Raw genomic sequence first — 19722 nt, 5'->3', positions numbered from 1 at the left:
TAGTCCTATTCGTCTACTGGAATAGCCATTGTTCTTTATTAATACTAGTCCTATTCATCTACTGAAATAGCCAGTGTTCTTTAGTAATACTAGTCCTATTCATCTACTGAAATAACCAGTGTTCTTAAGTAATACTAGTCCTATTCATCTACTGGAATAACCATTGTTCTGTAGTAATACTAGTCATATTCATCTACTGGAATTACCAGTGTTCTTTAGTAATACTAGTCCTATTCATCTACTGAAATAACCAGTGTTCTGTAGTAATACTAGTCATATTCATCTACTGGAATTACCAGTGTTCTTTAGTAATACTAGTCCTATTCATCTACTGAAATAACCAGTGTTCTTAAGTAATACTAGTCCTATTCATCTACTGGAATAACCATTGTTCTGTAGTAATACTAGTCATATTCATCTACTGGAATTACCAGTGTTCTTTAGTAATACTAGTCCTATTCATCTACTGAAATAACCAGTGTTCTTAAGTAATACTAGTCCTATTCATCTACTGGAATAACCATTGTTCTGTAGTAATACTAGTCATATTCATCTACTGGAATTACCAGTGTTCTTTAGTAATACTAGTCCTATTCATCTACTGATATAACCAGTGTTCTGTAGTAATGATAGTCCTATTCATCTACTGGAATTTCCAGTGTTCTTTAGTAATACGAGTTATATTCATCTACTGGACTAACAAGTGTTCTTTAGGAATATTAGTCTTATTTTTCTACTGGAATAACCAGTGTTTTTAGTAATATTAGTCCTATTTATCTACTGGAATGACCAGTATTCTTTGGTAACACTAGTCCTCTTCATACACGGGAATATACAATGTCCTCTAGTAATACTAGTCCTACTGAAATAACCAATGTTCTGTGGTGTGATGATACTAGTCACATTATTCAACATGGTGGGGTAATAAAACTAGTCTAAATCATGTACTGGAAAAAACAATGTTATTAATTCTGGTCCTGTGCAAATAGTGCATTATGTATTCACGTGGAAATCAATGACATATGATTATTCATGACTTTGTAATTGCTCAAAACATTCGTCGACTACATGACATGCTTACTGGTAACCTTCTATATGGAAAGACTCTACTGTGGACTCCTGGTGTAAAAAGCAACCCTATCTCTGTTGAATAGTTAAATTTGTTTTCTTAGCAATGAGTGAAGAATTGTTGAAAGGACAACACATTCAGATGTGGAATCAGGCTACCTTGACACAGGCTTGTGGTAGAAATACTGTATCAACAAAGCCCCAACAGCAGTCCATCTACAAACTGAGCAGGATTTCTTTCTTGTTTTTTCGATTTTCCTATCGTGTTTCTGTATGGCTACAGTAGATAATCAAAGCATTATGGCATATCTTCACTGTGACCTCCAACTATAGCAGCTTGTTCCAATTGCATTCAGTTTAGTAATCATATCTGATCCGTGAAATCTCTGAACAAAACCTCAGTTTGAAGCTACAAAGCCTGCGGAAAATCAAGTTTTACTTTCATGATTTCTCTTTCAAAATCTATTTCCATCCAAAAAAAAAAAAAAAACACCCGTAACTGTGAAATGTGTTTTGAACACCAAAGCCACAGGCTGACAGCTGCAGTCCCCTACTGTTAGTCTCTGCAGCCGCGTGGAGAACCAAGCCTCCCTAAACAGGAGACATCTAAGGGAGGCGTGGCTATAATGTGACTCTGGAGGTATGTCTATGCAAAGTCTAGTCAGTCTGCAATGTACTACATTGTGTTTTCTTCCTCATACACCTCAGTGACTGCATTCCCCCATTCGGGAGGAGGAGGAGGAGGAGGATAAGAGAGTGATGGGAAAGGTGGGTGGGTGTTGGGAGGGAGCCCGGCTATGAAGTTCTGCTCCTCCTGTCAGTCTCGTCCTACTGTAGCTTTGATCAATGGAGTGCAGAGCTTTGGCCTGGAAGCACGATCAGTCTAAACAGCAGGGGAACACAACTAACAGGAGGCAGTGTGGAAGTGTGGAAGGTGGAACGGCGACCGTTTCCTCCTCTAGCGGCCTCTGCCTGTTGCTCTTCTTCCACCCGTCTTTCCTTCCCCCTCTCTTCCTCAACCCCTTAATTAGAGATCATTTAGACAGCCATGACTCGCTGAGTCAGTCACATCCCAGCTGGCTGTGTGTGTCTGATGTCTCTGTCTGTTTGTTTGTATTTATCGTGTCGTAACAGTACAGCATAACACAGTGTAAATAGTCTCTGGGCTCCGTCTGGTCGGTGCCAACTGAGTCCGGGTCGACAGGGGTCGTCTTAATCGGTTTCAGGAAATCTAATTTGAATAAATGGTTTACTAGAACTGGGGTGTGGATTTGTCAATCACTGGATTTAGCTTTTCCTGTAAGATTGAGTTAATAATTTAACTTTGGGACTAGATGAGTCTTTATTCTGGTTCTTCTATGGCGGCTTCCAAATGTGATGAATGGTGTGTCTGTTCACAGGGTTATGAGTCTTCATATGCACAAAAGCTAAATAAAGATTAGTTTACAGTTTATTCTTGATTTCTCAAACTACACAAACATTACTTCTCCTACCCCTGTCTTTGAAAATGAATAGTGCTTCAGCAAATAAATAAAGAAAACTCTGAAAACTCAAGCCTGTGTTCCTCCTGTAGCCAGAACACTTCAAAGTGTGTAGCAAGCTAACAAACAGAACATGTCTTAAGTCATCATACAGATGGCAAAGAAACTGACGTTTCATGGTCTATTTTACAGAGATCACACAATGCAAAAATATCTGTACTCTTCAGGGACATTGATGAATCTACCCGTCTCTAGTGCTAGAGGGAGTGTGTCCTGTCTTAGCTACACACAGATTGACCTTTGGCCTTTTGATCTGACATGTTATGGTTCCAGGCTGTAGGTCTCTTTTATAAGAGTATACTTTCTGAGTTTAGGTTTGAACCAGATACTGTATCAACTTTTGGTGATCATAGAGAGCAGTTCTAAAGTGGATGGTAGCTGAATGAACTGCTCACGGCTTGGATTGGCCGAGGGCTGTGGTAATTGTAGCCTTCAAAGACGGTGTTTATATGTAAACATGTAGGATGGCTTCTACGTAGTATTGAAAAAGGAGAATGGTATGATGTTGGTGATGTAGTCCTTGACCAGCCTATCAAAACCCTTCATGAAGACCCCAGTGCGTGCGGTGGTTCTCATTTAGCTTTAGTGAAACCAACTGTGTGTGAGAGATGTTATCCCACCTAATGAATGAGTTGGTTTGCTCAGGTTCTGAGGAAGCAACTACTGTAGGGATATCATGAGGGCCAGCACCAGTGCCAGGGTTAACATGCTTGAAAGCGCTACTAAAGTTGTCCACAGAGAATGTTAGCACTGTCCCATTAGCAGTAGGGGCACTTGCCTCCGGCTCCGTGTTGTTTTCCTCCAAGTGACTAAAGGTGTTTAGCTTGTCTGCAGGTCTGTGGCCCAGCTGGTTTCCCCTTTCTAATCCATTATTGTCCCTGCTAAATTCTTCTCATGTCTGAAACATTGATATGTGAAGGTCATAGCTTGCCTGTTTGTACTCATCCAAGTCTTTCATTGCCGTATAGTTATTATATGCTCTAGTACAAGCTTCTGTTTTCCATGGATTTTGCCATTGATTCAGAGTTTCAGATTTGTATACATTTTAAACATTTTAAACACATTTTAATCACTCTCACCCTTAATAGGGTGAGAAGCTCAGCCATCTGTGAGGAACTCGGAGTAGAGCCGCTGCTCCTTTGCATCGAAAGGAGCCAGTTGAGGTGGTACGGGTATCTGGTAAGGATTCCCCCAGGACATCTCCCTAGGGAGGTGTTCAAGGCACGTCCAACTGGGAGGAGACCTCGGGGGAGGCCCAGGACTAGGTGGAGAGATTATATTTCGACACTGGCCTGGGAACGCCTCGGGATCCCCCAGTCAGAGCTGGCAAATGTGGCTCGGGAAAGGGAAGTTTGGGGTCCCCCTGCTGGAGCTGCTGCCCCCGCGACCCGATACTGGATAAGCGGATGAAGATGAGATGAGACCCTTAACATGTTTGTTCCAGGGAGGGGGGCGACCTATGTTTCCTTAACTTTATGCCCTGCGCAATGTGCTTTTGTCTCACAGTAAAGTGTCTGACCAGATTATTTTCAGAACATCAAGGGCCACATGAGGAATGCAAAATAACTTGTCATAAACATTTGCAATTTTCTATTTATTTTGATATTATTAAGATGTGACCTCCTAATAATAATTTAATTAAACATCAATTTATGGAATGCTTGTAGGTACAAAAAACTGTGGACTAACTGGAATGTTAATATAATTAAAATATTCTCTGACAACGGCGTGAAGTCTAGAGTGTGTCTCGGCAACTATGTGAGAGTATTCCAGTATTATAGACAATATAGCCTAGGTGGAATTGACTGAAATCTATGTTAATATTCATACCAAACAAGAACCACTCCTTATGCCTAGCATAGACAGGTGCTGGTCATAAAATTTGAATATCATCAAAAAGTTGATTTATTTCAGTAATTCCATTCAAAAAGTGAAACTTATATATTCATTCATTACACACAGACTGATATATTTCAAATGTTTATTACTTTTAATTGTGGTTCTCATTTAGCTTTACTGAATTTGGGGTTTTCATTAGTTGTCAGTTATAATCATCAAAATTAAAAGAAATAAACACTTGAAATACACTCACCTAAAGGATTATTAGGAACACCTGTTAAATTTCTCATTAATGCAATTATCTAATCAACCAATCACATGGCAGTTGCTTCAATGCATTTAGGGGTGTGGTCCTGGTCAAGACAATCTCCTGAACTCCAAACTGAATGTCAGAATGGGAAAGAAAGGTGATTTAAGCAATTTTGAGCGTGGCATGGTTGTTGGTGCCAGACGGGCCGGTCTGAGTATTTCACAATCTGCTCAGTTACTGGGATTTTCACGCACAACCATTTCTAGGGTTTTACAAAGAATGGTGGGAAAAGGGAAAAACATCCAGTATGTGGCAGTCCTGTGGGCGAAAATGCCTTGTTGATGCTAGAGGTCAGAGGAGAATGGGCCGACTGATTCAAGCTGATAGAAGAGCAACTTTGACTGAAATAACCACTTGTTACAACCGAGGTATGCAGCAAAGCATTTGAGAAGCCACAACACTCACAGCCTTGAGGCGGATGGGCTACAACAGCAGAAGACCCCACCGGGTACCACTCATCTCCACTACAAATAGGCTACAATTTGCACAAGCTCACCAAAATTGGACAGTTGAAGACTGGAAGAATGTTCCCTGGTCTGATGAGTCTCGATATCTGTTGAGATATTCAGATGGAGTCAGAATTTGGAGTAAACAGAATGAGGACATGGATCCATCATGCCTTGTTACCACTGTGCAGGCTGGTGGTGGTGGTGTAACGGTGTGGGGGATGTTTTCTTTGCACACTTTAGGCCCCTTAGTGCCAATTTGGCATCGTTTAAATGCCACGGCCTACCTGAGCATTGTTTCTGACCATGTCCTTCCCTTTATGACCACCATGTACCCATCCTCCGATGGCTACTTCCAGCAGGATAATGCACCATGTCACAAAGCTTGAATCATTTCAAATTGGTTTCTTGAACATGACAATGAGTATCTTTGGGATGTGGTGGAACGGGAGCTTCGTGCCCTGGATGTGCATACCACAAATCGCCATCAACTGCAAGATGCAGATCAATATGGGCCAACATTTCTAAAGAATGCTTTCAGCACCTTGTTGAATCAATGCCACATAGAATTAAGGCAGTTCTGAAGGCGAAAGGGGGTCAAACACAGTATTAGAATGGTGTTCCTAATAATCCTTTAGGTGAGTGTATATCAGTCTGTGTGGAATGAATGTATACATTATACAAGTTCCACTTTTTGAATGGAATTACTGAAATAAATCTACTTTTTGATGATGTTCTAATTTCATGACCAGTACCTGTATATGTGTCATGGGTCAAACTCCACTTTGAACAAGATTGTTCAACTGGTTTATCTATCAAGGAGTGATTGACGCACTATTTGATTACCACTGAACTATCAATAAGATCCCTGCAGTCCATGTCCACTCAGTGATAGCCAGGGCAGGCTTTGTCGCTCTTACTGTTTGAACAAGCCGAGCTGTGGGTAGGAATGGAGCACAGCACAACGAAATACCTATGCTCACAATGCCAAATCCCAAAGATGACAAGTATTTCACTGGAGCAGGATTAGCCAAGATTCTGTAAATCAAAGAATATTATAGCCCTCTTAAAGAATTTCTGAGTAAATTGTTCCATCCAGACATCAAATAGTTGCAAAACGAATGTTTAGTAGCAGTGGTGGATTTGGCCTTCTTGACACAAGATAATATCCAAGACAAATGTTTAAATGCAGCTTACTCCACTGCAGTCCTCCTTACTTCAGATTTGTCAGCTCTTGTCACCCATAATAAAACATATAAAGAGAAGGAATAGAATGAGAGACAGAGAGCAGCTGTCTCTGTGGGTAAAGGGACAGGTGACATTGGACGCATCAAGCTGGTGTTGTGTGCTCAGTGCTTGTGCGTGGGTTTGCATTGATATTCACTGAACTGTGGGAAGAAAGGGGCGATGTGTGTGTTGACAGGCTGTGGGCCACCTTGTCAGGTTATTTGTCCCGTCTTCAGGGGTCATCATCTCATAAACGTCAGTGTACTGTAGGCCTGTGCATGGATCAGAATAGGAGAGTCAGCACAGGAAAGCAGTGCTGAGGGAGAGGACCCGTACTGAGGATGACTACTAACGCTAATACCTCAGACTGCCTCTGGCTAACTTCCTGTCTCCCTGAGCTGCTGATCCCTCGCCCAAGTGGGTGATACACATTGTCAAAAGGTTACGTGGCTGCGACTTAGTCTGCTTCCCAGAGCAGCCCGGCTCCACACGACTGTCAACAGAAAACGTCTTCATGAACCGTTGCCCTAGCTATCATCCCGCGATTAAACGGTGCGCAGTCAATCTTGAGGAGACTGGGTCTCTTCTGAACTAGCCAACTTTATCTAGGCTACTCATGTACCGTGTTTTAATGCGCTTTGAGATGATCAAAAGTTCTATAGAAATTTAATCCAGTAATCCAGTCTATTTAGTTTAGTAGAGCTAAACATTCTGACAAAAGCCAAGAGGCAGACACAAAGCTTCAAATAAAAGAACTGAGGGCTGCAGGTTTTCATTTCTTTCATGTAACAGAGTTAGCAAAGCTCAGATGTAGTTATTTTCAGTAAATTCTGAATGTAAAATATCCCAAAAGTAGATGTATTGACAAAAAATTTAGTGTTGGATTAAAAATAATAGGTAAATAAAAAAATAGGTAAAAATAGGTAAATGCTGTCAGAGAAACTGGGAACTTTATCAGCTCACTAATTAGATTACCATTAAATGTGGCACGGTCTAAAAAGTGACCCTTTCACTGACGTTGCTGTCCTAAAAGGTTTCTATTTTTCAAAGATATAGGTTACGGTAATCTAGTACATTAGTATAAAAGAAAATGTGTACATTAGTATAACAGAAAACAAGTACATTTTTATAACAGAAACATTTTATATTAGCATAACAGAAAACTAGTATAACATGTTGGCATTTAAAGCACACTCATCCACTTCACTGCAACTTCTGAAATTTATAAAAAAATTGTCTGAGCTTCATGCATCTTACACTGACTCCTGAAATGAATAGTTTTTATCTGCAGTAGGCTTATGATATTACTTTAAAGAAATACACTCCGTAACAATAATTTTAACAGGAGGTTTGCAGTTGCAGAAAGTGTTTCTTTTTTTATCTAAAAACCTCCACACCATAAAGGTAGGCCACATTTGCTAATTTTGCTCTCCAGAAACATTCCATCCTTCCCATACATAATAGGATCTTCTTAATATAATTGACTTCATCATAAAATTCTGTTCTAAATACACAACTTTCATTCTAAAAAGACGTCACTCTGAGCACTGGTTTTGTTTATTTGAATTTGACTTAATGTGACTTGTGAGGACCGGGTGGGAGAAGCATGCTGTCTTTGATGGTACACGACAAACCATGAGTTTGAAGAGTCCTGCTGCACTGAGGGGACCTCTAACTGACGTTAGCAGGGTGACTTTTGGGAAATGACTGATGTTTTCTTGGAAGATCCATGGCTCTTGGCGAATCTGCTGCTGTTTCTGAAACAATATAGCTTCATGGGTTTTTCTCTGAGCAACAAAGGGGCTGCTCTCCTGATTGGTCAACTCTGACAGTGTTTCTCTTCTCTCTCTTTCTCTCCTTTTCTGAACCCTCAATCCAGGATTGAAACAGATCCATGCTCTGTCAATCCAGGGGAACTATGAGTTACGGATTGACCTAGAGGATTTTGACAACAGTACCGCCTATGCCCAGTATGGGACCTTCGGAGTGGGCTTGTTCTCTGTGGACCCTGATGATGATGGATATCCACTGACTGTTGGAGATTATTCGGGAAACGCAGGTAAATGGCAACATAAAACTAACCATGGAACTATATAAAACCCTTTCCATTTCCATGGGATACTGACTGGAAAGCTAACCTTGAAATGGGATTAAAATCATGCTAGAATAATTACAGATACACACCTTAATTTTGCCAATGGGAAAGGTTAATCACCCAGAAAAAAAACAAATGATTACCTTCTAATTTACTCCTCAAATACTACAACTGCAGCAATGCATTAACTCATATTCAGTCATGAACAGTAGTCTGGTGCTGAGCAGTGTTGCCAGATGGGGCAGTTTCCTGCAAAATTGGGCTATTTTTAAAAACAGTGTGCGGGCAAAAATGGGTTTGGGCGGATTGATTTGCAGATAGGGTTGCATAGAAAAAATTGCATTTGGGCAGGTTTTTTGTGGAGTATGCGGGTGATTGAGCGGTATACTGTCACTAAAATCTGACAACCCTTGTGCTGAGGAAGATAGGGAAGGAAGTGGTTTGATTTACCAATATAGATGGAGAGGGGGACAGACACTGTATGTCTGTGCCTCAAAACATCACCTCATAGCTTTCTCTCCATCACCAGGAATAAATTACTACCAACTTAATTACTGTGGTTGACCTGCAGCGTAAACAAAACACCGCATAATGCAAGTCACAACAGAGAAGCAATTTTCACAACATTTGGGAAGGGGAGCACTGAGTCCGTACAACACACATGAAGAGCAGTGCCAAAGATAGGAAAGATGAAGTGATGAGTTGAGAGAGGAGATGAGGATGAAAAAAAGATATGGTTTAAAAAATAAATAAAAGAGGTTTTGCCATGAGACTGTTATCTAAACGACTTGAATAACTTGTAGCGACTCTTTCTACTGACCTTCAGCTGACAGTGTGCCGGTTGGACATTTAAATCCCACCTCATGCATGCTAACCCAAACAGTATCCGTCTTATCTTCTTATTTATCCCTATTCTAATCACCCGCGATGACTGCTTTGGACACCTACTGCTTTTTCTGGCCCCCTTGTTGAAACGTCCACACACACACGCATATGCACACGCACGTTTCCTCTGATCTCAGCTCATTAGACAGGTGGTCATTGTTGCTGGAAGCAGCTGGATCTAAATGGTGTTCAGTGAAGCCTCCCGTCCAGTCTCCTTCCCTTCAGCCAGACAAGGTGACACTGAGCGGGCTGCAAATGAGACGCTAAGTGCCTCTAGCCTGGTTCCTCTGTCATCATCATGTTGTCACGATGGGTTGGGATGTTTTGATCTTTTTTTTTGTTTTTGTCGTCGAATGATTTTTTTATTGTGAAGGGTTTGCATGTAAATGCTAAATGCGCCCAGTTGGAAATGATGACACCGCAGGTTACCGTGGAAACTGGAAATTGAGAGAGGGATGGGGAAGGAGATGTTTGGGGGGGGGGTCACACACACACACACACCGCCTGGGCAGTTAATGGCTTTAGATACCCTGACGAGCTGACGACGAACACCTCTCCACATTCCCTGGTCTATCAGCTTTTTTTCTATCAAACGCACACCCCCCCCACACCCCTCTGATCACAGACACCCCATGAGATGTTAGGGAAAGGGGAAGAAGAAGAGAGGGAGAGGGGGAGGGGGAGGGGAGAGGGGAAGCGGAGGACAGAGAGATAAAACAAGGACTGATTATTTGAAATGTTTCTTTATTTTTTGTGTGGTACAGGATGACATCACTCCACCTTCCAGGCTAGACTACCACTGACTGACAGTAATCCAATTCACCCGAGTGTGACATTCAGCTCAAAGCCATAGCCAGTACTTCTCTTAGTTACATTTCTGTAAACACTCCTACTATATTTAGCCACTGTAGCTTCAAAGCTCCTCATTAAGTGTGTGTTTGTGTGCGGGAGCACATGGAGATGAAACTTGCTCCAACCTTAAGTGTGCATCTTTGCGACAGTCATGAGCCACCTTTGGAGTGGTATGGTGGTTCAGAGGCTTTAGGGGGAGACAGTCACATGTGGCGAAGCGAAGCAGAGGACCACTGGCCTGTGGGGCATTCGGACCGTAAGGGAAGTGGTACTCATTAATCAGCGTGACATCCTTTACAGTGGTGCCGTGACCCGGGTCAACAGTTGGGCTCAGCTTGACGCTGGCGTTGCTGTGAAGTGGGTCTGAAGGGTGAATGTATTCACTGAGTTGAGGGAAAGTTTCTCTTCAGCGCACACGCATTGGTGCGCATGTAAGTGTGAATGTACTGTGCTGATCGGATCATTAGGGATGTCACATTCATTAAAAAGCAGGCAAATAAATAAACAACTAAGGGTTGTAACCCTGCGATTTTTGTTATGAGGATCCTTTTAGAAAATGTGTTGTTGGCAAGGCCGCTGGTCTTCTAATCTCAAGCCATTTATGTTATTTTTGGTAAGGATTTAGAAAGCGCTTTCTTACTTTCTGATCTGTATGAGGGCTCTGGTCAAAGACATTGCAGGGTTTTTCCTGACTCAAAATGTGTCAAAGTTGGTATTATAACCTCCAGTATCCTGCGCTCTACCAGATGCCCCTCAGTGACATACTTTATACAGTATACTGTAATATCTAGCCACTTAAAAAAAAGAAAAGGTTTATAGTGTTAAATGCCTTGTTCTCCTTGTCCACTTAAGCAGCCAATGCATGCTACGGTGTCCTCCCTAATACAATAGCAACCAAAAAACTAACAATAAATCTATTCTTTACATTATAAATGTTTTATTTATTTTTTCACATGTAAGATTTTACCCTCATGTTTTTTTTTTGGTTCTCTTCTGCCTTTTCAGGACTAGTAGACATTTTATTGGATTTAAGGGTATCCAGCCTATAGTTTGCCTATAGTTTATTTTCCTAAGCCCCCAAACACATTGGCTTCACAATGCTTCTAGCATACAGAGCATATCATTCCATCTTCATTATGTCTGAGCCACCTGAAAACATTTTGCCTTTGAGGATCTAGGAATCACATAAAAATATGAAATCACTCATCACGCTTTATAATCGAAGTCAATATTATTGTTGTCTTTTTTTGTTGTTATACTATGTTCTTGTTAATTTGATTTAAAACCCATCAGGGCTGTAGGCCTATATATTACAGCCTTGTTGCATTGTTGTTTCCTCCATCCTTGCCTTGACGCCACATCTTGACTTCCCTCAGCTGGAGGCTACTTGGCTATGCTGCTTGTGCACATCCAGTGTCTTCACGTTCATATATTTATATTTTTAGTGACTTAAATATGTTCATTGTATATTTTTACACAGTATATATCATATACAATGTTGTTGGGGACAGTAGCCAACATACCCTAATCTAACCGTCTTTTCACCAGTCATCTTTGTCTGTCTCGCAAACTCTATTGAAAAGAAATCTGTGATTCCACTAGACGTCATCTTAAACATTAACAAATGTTATGCCGACTGGATGTAATTTGGGTGTTATTAAGTTTTATTTAAATCTTTTGACATGCTTTGGTGTAAAAGAAAACTAGGATCCTCTTTTTCCGTTTTTCCGACGTTACTCATCTCCGTGATGTTGGGACCAGTAAGGTCCGGTATGCAAGGTTGCCAGATCATTAACAGTAAACCGTTAAATCCACTCAAATGTTATATCTTCTATATCACCCTATCTGTAAATTGACCCACCAAAGCCCATTGAATATAAGCCCTTCAATTTGGAAACCTACCCATCTGGCAACACTACCAATATGACAAACGTTTCCTCCTACGGTCACATTTGCTGCAGTATTTCGCTGGGAGGCTATTTAGCGTGCAAGCCCAACATTTTGTTTTCCCATGCCGACACAGAGTCAGGGCGAGAATTTGGAAAGGGTGCCGCCTTTGAGTTTTATATGCAGGGACATTCCTGCATTGGTTAAGTAATGATGGACAAATCAAAGCACTAAGGAGTTGGATTTACTCTGAGCAGTTAGGTGTTTCAGCCTCTTATGTATCTTCTTTTTGTCTTCCCATCCATATACCACATTTCTCCTATCTTTCTCCTGTCTGTTGACTGTGTGTTTGTGCATGCCTGTGTGTGTGTGTGTGTGTGTGTGTGTGTTGGTGGGTGGTATTAAAAATGCTTGAGTGTGGTTCCTCACCCAATGCAACATGCATACCCCACCCAATCCTCCCCCCGCCCTCCCACACCCCCTACATCACCCCCCCATCCCCCGTCCCCGCTATACAGGTGATGCACTGCTCAAGCACAACGGGATGAAGTTCACCACCAAAGACAAGGACAACGACCACTCCGAGAACAACTGCGCCTCCTTCTACCACGGCGCCTGGTGGTACCGTAACTGCCACACGTCCAACCTGAACGGACAGTACCTTCGCGGGCAGCACACCTCCTACGCCGACGGCATTGAGTGGTCTTCCTGGACCGGGTGGCAGTACTCCCTCAAGTTCTCAGAGATGAAGATCCGACCCACGCGCGACGAGAGCAAATGAGCGCTAGGCGATGAGAGGAAAATAATTGTAAGGAGGAAAGTGTTCAGCGCAATGGAAGAACCACAGGCTACATGACAGCTACAGGCTGTAGTTCTTGTTCAGATATTGTTTATCAACTGATATCTTGGGTTTGTTTTCTGCTATTCTGTTCCAATTCCTGTGAAACACCTTCCTCTCCCAGTCCCATTTCACTTCCTGTGCCACACCCCTAGTCCCTCCTTCCCTTTCTTCTTTTTGTACACCTCTTTAACTTATTTCAGGCTTTATCCAACCTAATCTCAGACTAAAATATGAGCCAACCCAAAACTGCAGCAACTGAATTACACCACTTGATATTTGTATGTTGCTGTATCTTAGCTGCCAGTCAAGTTTAGGCTATAGTGAATGTTAGCAACAGGTTTCAGGTACAACTCATATGGCAGTTAAGTTAATGATAAGTGGACAAGTTAAAGGTTCAGCCTAAAGGTAAAACAAAAAAAAAATTGCTTCACAATGACCTCATCGCAACAGGAAATCAGTCATATTCATCTCTCTTTTTGACTCTTTCTCCATCTTAATGCTTACTGTATATACACTTCTTTATAGTCCTACTCCATCAGAGCCTTGACCTCCCTTTTGGGATTTTGGATAGAGGTCCTATACATTAGAACAAGAGGCTGAGTCTTATCTTGGATAGAGGTCCTATACATTAGAACAAGAGGCTGAGTCTTATCTTGGATAGAGGTCCTATACATTAGAACAAGAGGCTGAGTCTTATCTTGGATAGAGGTCCTATACATTAGAACAAGAGGCTGAGTCCTATCTTGGATAGAGGTCCTATATATTAGAACAAGAGGCTGAGTCTTATCTTGGATAGAGGTCCTATACATTAGAACAAGAGGCTGAGTCCTATCTTGGATAGAGGTCCTATATATTAGAACAAGAGGCTGAGTCTTATCTTGGATAGAGGTCCTATACATTAGAACAAGAGGCTGAGTCCTATCTTGGATAGAGGTCCTATATATTAGAACAAGAGGCTGAGTCTTATCTTGGATAGAGGTCCTATACATTAGAACAAGAGGCTGAGTCTTATCTTGGATAGATGCCCTATACATTAGAACAAGAGGCTGAGTTGTGATACGTTTGGACCGGAGATGTGACATTGCATCTAGAACACACACACAAATGCACACACTCACAAACCCCGCCTGCTAAGTTACTGTATGGCCATATCACAGCAAAACTCAACCTTTCACCTACAGTGGTCTAGCTCCATTGGCCTGCTAGTCAGGAGGTATGTTGGACTCTCAGTTATCAACCCATGACATTGCTGACGCATCCATTCTTTGCAGGTAGACTTGGTAAGGCTGCACCAACCTATAGAGAGAGCAGTTAAACAGCTGAAAGGAGATTAATGAAAAAGAGAAATAGAACATTATGAATGAGAATGTAAAGGGAATACTGAATGGGATGGGGAGAAGAGAGTTAAAGAAAGATGGAGGAGATGAAATGGAGGGGTGAGGAAGATGAGAGGAGTAATTGATAGGGAGTGGATCTTATTAATCTGACTGCTGTGATCCCTCTGCATATTGAGTACTTTGTCTGATCAGTCTGCCAGCTGATCACCAGCCAAGTAACTGCTACCACAGATGGCAACCCCTGTTTGTGAGTTTATGTGTGTAAGTGTGTGAGTGAGTGTATGTCTGTGAGTGTATGTCTGTGAGTGTACGTCTGTGAGTGTGCGTCTGTGAGTGTATGTTCATGCCTGGGAGAGAGCTCCCTGTCATTCCGTCAGACAGCATTTGTGATATGATGAGGGTTTTCCAGTTCCAGTTGGTTGTGAGGGAGCATAGCAGCCACCAGAAGGGAGGAGCGGGTGAAAGAGAGATACATAGAGTGGGAACCTGGAGGCCAACCACAAAAAGACATATCAGTCATCCATCTCTTCCTTTAGGATGTAGAGCATGTTTTATCCTGTACACCACTAGATGAAATGGTCCCCTACACACTTAAGTTTTCTCACAGAATGTTCTCAATCAGCTCTGTCATCGGGAGAAATAATACCACACATAGTCACACACACACACACACACACGCTCCTAACAGAGCAATATATTTTGTTAATTCTCATTCTTAATGTAATATTTAATATACAGTTCAACTCATATCACTATGTTCCACTCTAACCCTCTGTCCTGCCTCCCCCCCCTCACCCCCCAGCCCTCTCACCATGCTTCCCCCCTCGCCATATCTCACTCTCTTCCCCTCGTGATCTCCATCTCTCCATCTCCCTCCATCTCTTCATCTCTCCTCTCCATCTTTTCCCTGCATAATCTCTCCTCTCTTCATCTTCCTCCATCTCTCCTCTCCATCTCTCCATCCCTTCATCTCCCCTCTTTGCATCTCTTCATCCCTCTTCTGTCCTCCTCCCATCTCTCCATCCCTTCATCTCCCCTCTCTCATATCATCTCTCCCTTCTCAAACTCTTCAACTCTTCATCTCTCCTCTCCATTTCTTCAAATCATTCCATCACCCCTCACTCCTTCTCTCCTCTTATTTCCAAACCTATTCTCTCTCCTCCTCTCCCTGTCTCCCAGTGTCCTGTATTCTTTTCTGTTCTACTATCTACCCATGTCTAGCTGGTTGTTGAGGTTTTCTTTTAGGGGAATGCAGACTCTTTTCTAATAGCAGAGGAACAGTTGCTGTGAAATACAGATCCTTCAACCTTCATGTTCTTTATGAATAGCAGCTCTAAACATGTTGTGAAACAGGACAACAATACAAAATATGTTTGTACAGTGTTATAAAAAAGGTGAAAAAAAGCACATTAACAGATTTTTGCTAACTTGTGAGGATGAAGTTGTGCTATCCTGAATATTTTTTTAGCTTGGTGTATCTACAGTTTTTTTTCTTCATGTGTTGGTTTGTTCTGGATTTTCTTTAGATGTACTGAAAGCTTTAAAGATACGTGTAGATTTATTGTACATTGTGTATGACTTTTAGAGCATGTCAAACTCTTTTCCTACTATGCTAAAAGACAAAAGAGAACTCAAGCACACAGACTTTACAAAGAAGTCAAAAGAAGTAAAAACCTCAAAACCAGAGCCTGTATTTGACCTGACGGGGCACAACTTGAGCCAAGGCCAGCTACATTTGGGAGGAATTGTAAGGGATTAGTAAGCATATGCATCCTCGCTGTGAATCTATACTGAGGCAACAAATTAACATATGACACTGTGGCTCTGGTTGCTCGGTTTGAAATGGTTTCCATGTGGACATATTTGATCTGTTCAGACATGTTGGCTCTATGGACACACCTGTTCTGGAGGATCTACTGGATCTGCCCTCTCTGCCAGTGAGCAAACAGGCGTTGCGATGGGCATTGCTCCACAGACCCTGTGTGTGCTGTGTGATCCTTTTCCCCACTACCGGAACGTTGACGGACTTGCACCATCACTCCACCGAGCCTCCACCCCGATGCAGCCAACCACCTCACCTGCTGGGACTCAGCCAGGACTCCTGTGGTGGGAGCCCCTGTAGGCATGTCTGCCTCTGCGCTTGTTCTGCAGCCGGACATCAAAGAAGCAGCCGCAACCAGGCGTTAGTAACTCCAATAACGTTGCCATGGAAACAAAATGACATGGGACGGTTTACCATAAAAAAATAAATAAAAAGAATTGTCAGGGCGGAAATCCATTTCCGAGGGTGGTCACAAATGGAAATGGTGAAGCGCGTAAAGTTGAATGAGGTAGGCTGCTGGAATGAGTCAGACTGATGTGGTGTGGTGACGTATTCGGAGGACACTCTTCTTTCTTTGTGTCTCTGTGTGTGAGTGTTTATGTGTGTGTATGTGTGTGAGTGTGAGAGAGAGCGAGGGGAGGAACAAATCAAAGTAAATATCACGCTTATGTACTAACTTGAATCCCTGCTATTTGTGTTGATAACGGAGATATAAATAAATGAATGATTAATCAATGTGATAACTGGTTCCCCCCCTCCTGGCCGTGTGTTCAGCTGAGGGCCCGGCTTGGATCCTCAACTCCACCTTTCCATGTCCAACCATCACCTGGGCGTCAGATAGTGCATGCTGTATGTTAGAACCAACGCATACCATTCACCCCACGCCAACACCACTGCCTGAGTGACAGAACCCCTTCAGTCTGGTTCCCCCACCTCTATTTCCTGTCTGATATTCCACGCACCATCCATTCTCCCTCTACCCTGTTTGTACTCTGGCAGCATGTTGTCTCCGGCAGCAGCAGCAGTCAGTGTGATAGAGTAAAAACAGAAGCAGTGGGTTCCCCCTTATCAGGCCAGTGGTCCATCCCCCCTCTTCTCCTCACTCCTCCATCTCTCCCATCCAACCAGCCCAAACCCATCTCAGACCCTATCTCAGACCCTTTTTCAGACCACCAGCGCAGAAACAACTCTGTTCTACGTTTTCTCTCTCGGTGAAGTAATATAGATTGTTTTGCGGAATCTTGATACTGTGTTTTAATGTTCTTGTCAACATTTAATAAACATTCACATTTTATAAGTGAAAATGTGTTCATGTTTGTACATGGTGTCTGGTCTAGAGTTTGGAGGTGGCTATGTATGTGCTTGTGTTCTTACGTATATGTAACTGTAAAAAAAAAAAAGCAGTAAAACATGTTGTACTCTATTGAAGTGCTTGGAAAAGTTAAGCTATAAGTGAAAAGGGAACCATGAAAATTGCCAGTTACAGCTCAACCATTGTACTGTCTGAAAAATCCCACTTTTATGTTCATCTGGTCGACCTTGCCTACTATTCAGCAGAGGATGCATAGATGGAAAAATGAAAATGGGAGGAATGAAAGTAGCGAATAACCGACATCTTTGAGTGGATGGTAGAACAAACAAGTCACGCAGTCACTCACCTCGAGAAAAGACATCAACAGATCGGCAGCCATTAGAGAGGAGTGCTAATACCTTCATCCACTCTAAAAGTAATCTATTCCTGTATTTTGTCTAGCTCTGTTAACAGCATTGTTTACTGACTTTGGTTATTGAGTTTCACCAAACTGTACCAATTTTCTCAAACAATACAACCGCAGTACCCCCAACAGTACCATGGTTTCTCAGACCAGGCCATGATTCACCAGGCCTGGCAAACCTATGTTGAAGAAGTGTGGAACACCTGTTTAAATCAGTGATGCCTTGCAACACGTTAACCCAATCAGATGGTTTGCCTTGGCTGAGTCCAACATTTCCTTACAAAACACAATATACTTAGCTAGCTACATACATGACACACACACTGGGGTACTGTTAACACAATGTAAGGTTACTGTTTACGTACTGGTAAGTTATTGTTGTCGGAACTGTTAGGGAAATATTTAACTACTATTTGAGTACTGCCAGGGGTCGTGTCAGGGTACCTTGGGAGTATGTTTGGGGACTGAAACGGTAACTTTAGGGGATTGCTTGGGTACTGATTTGTTGTGGTACTATTTGAGTACTGTAAGGGTGTTTTGAGGAGTTCTTTTGGGGGACTGTCAGTGTACTGGGGTGGATGTTAGGGTATTATGGGGGTACAGTTGGGGAGCTGTTGGGGTACAGTTAGGGTGCTGTCGTGGGTACTTCAAAGGTAATGTTAGAGTATTGTTAAGGCACTGTTAGATTACTTTTGGAGAACTATTAGGTACTGTTGGGGTCTAAAAATCACACTTTCCCACTCTCCCTCGCTCCCATATGTTTTGTTTCTTACTTTCTGCCTCTGTTTCTCCTTTGCTCTTGACTCTTCTCCTCATCTGACCCTCTATCCACTGCTCTCTCATGTCTTAGTTATGACCATGTCCATTCTGACACACAGTATAATGCTTGTGTGTGCACAGACACGCTCAGTCTACTGCTCAGTTTGTATTCGGTGCACATCGCATGTTTTTCCTTTCTCTTTTAACGATGCAGCCGCAGTCACGCAGCACTCTGTCGTCAGAGACGGAGTGTGTCACAGTGTTCTCATCCGAGTGTGTGTGACAGCATCTGACGTTTGCCCAAGACTGGCATCTCAGTCTGACAGCAGCCTTTTTGATCCACCAGTTCTACGTCAGACACAGATGCTGCGGTAGTATTGTGTGATGTGTGTTCCGTGTGTGTGCGTGCGAGCGCGCATGCACCTCTGATGTGTTGTTTGAGTTACAGCGCTGGTCATCTCTGTATTATCCTGATTACCAGCACTACTCGGGGGCCCACAATCCATTGTTTCTTCACAAAGGCCTATTTGATCCATAGCTCTGACAATTACGTTCACTTTGGAGATGTGGTGCTCGTCTCGTTGTTTCCAATTATGTTTTCTGTACGATCATCTAGACAAGCGTTTCTCAAACCACGCTGGGTGGAGTAATGCCTGCCGCTCCATGGCATATCTGTCATGAAAAAAACATTGATTGCATTGATGCTTCTTTAATTTAATGCTATGACTCAGAAACACGCGTGTTCTCTGTTTGCCTCTATAATGCAAGGCAGGTCTTCATTTCTACAACCCCATATCCAAAACAGATGGGACATTGCGTATAATCCAGGTAATAACAGAATTCAGTGATGTGCAAATCATTTATGCCTATATTTAAAATAGTACAAAAACAAGGTCAAATGTTGAAACTGAGAAATTGTATTGTTTTTGGAAAAATACACACCCATTTTGAATCTGATGCCAGCAACACGTTTCAAAAATGGTTGGACAGGTATGTTTTCCATTGTGTTGCCTCACCTCTTTTTGCCGGACCGTGTAAGCGGAGCCGGCCAAAAAGAGTGAATTTCTCTTACTTGACTGACTGATTAACTATTTTTAA

The 19722-nt window shown here is 42.3% G+C and overlaps 1 protein-coding gene across 2 annotated transcripts in view; it reads left to right on the top strand.

Annotated features, from left to right (window-relative positions):
• Positions 1-15160, top strand: part of LOC105015243 (fibrinogen C domain containing 1) — a 143758-nt gene extending 128598 nt beyond the window's left edge. For both annotated transcript variants that reach the window (XM_010878248.5, XM_010878249.5), the window contains 2 exons: positions 8311-8490; positions 12669-15160. In XM_010878248.5, coding sequence (XP_010876550.2) covers positions 8311-8490; positions 12669-12931 — 443 coding nt within the window. In that variant the 3' untranslated portion in view covers positions 12932-15160. The remainder of the gene's footprint in view (positions 1-8310; positions 8491-12668) is intronic.
• Positions 15161-19722: the final 4562 nt, after the last annotated feature.

Source organism: Esox lucius, chromosome 14, assembly GCF_011004845.1.
Source record: "Esox lucius isolate fEsoLuc1 chromosome 14, fEsoLuc1.pri, whole genome shotgun sequence".
Classification (NCBI taxonomy): Eukaryota; Metazoa; Chordata; class Actinopteri; order Esociformes; family Esocidae; genus Esox; species Esox lucius.
The sequence above is the reverse complement of the archived record's forward strand: the minus strand, read 5'-3'. Positions and strand labels throughout refer to the sequence as shown.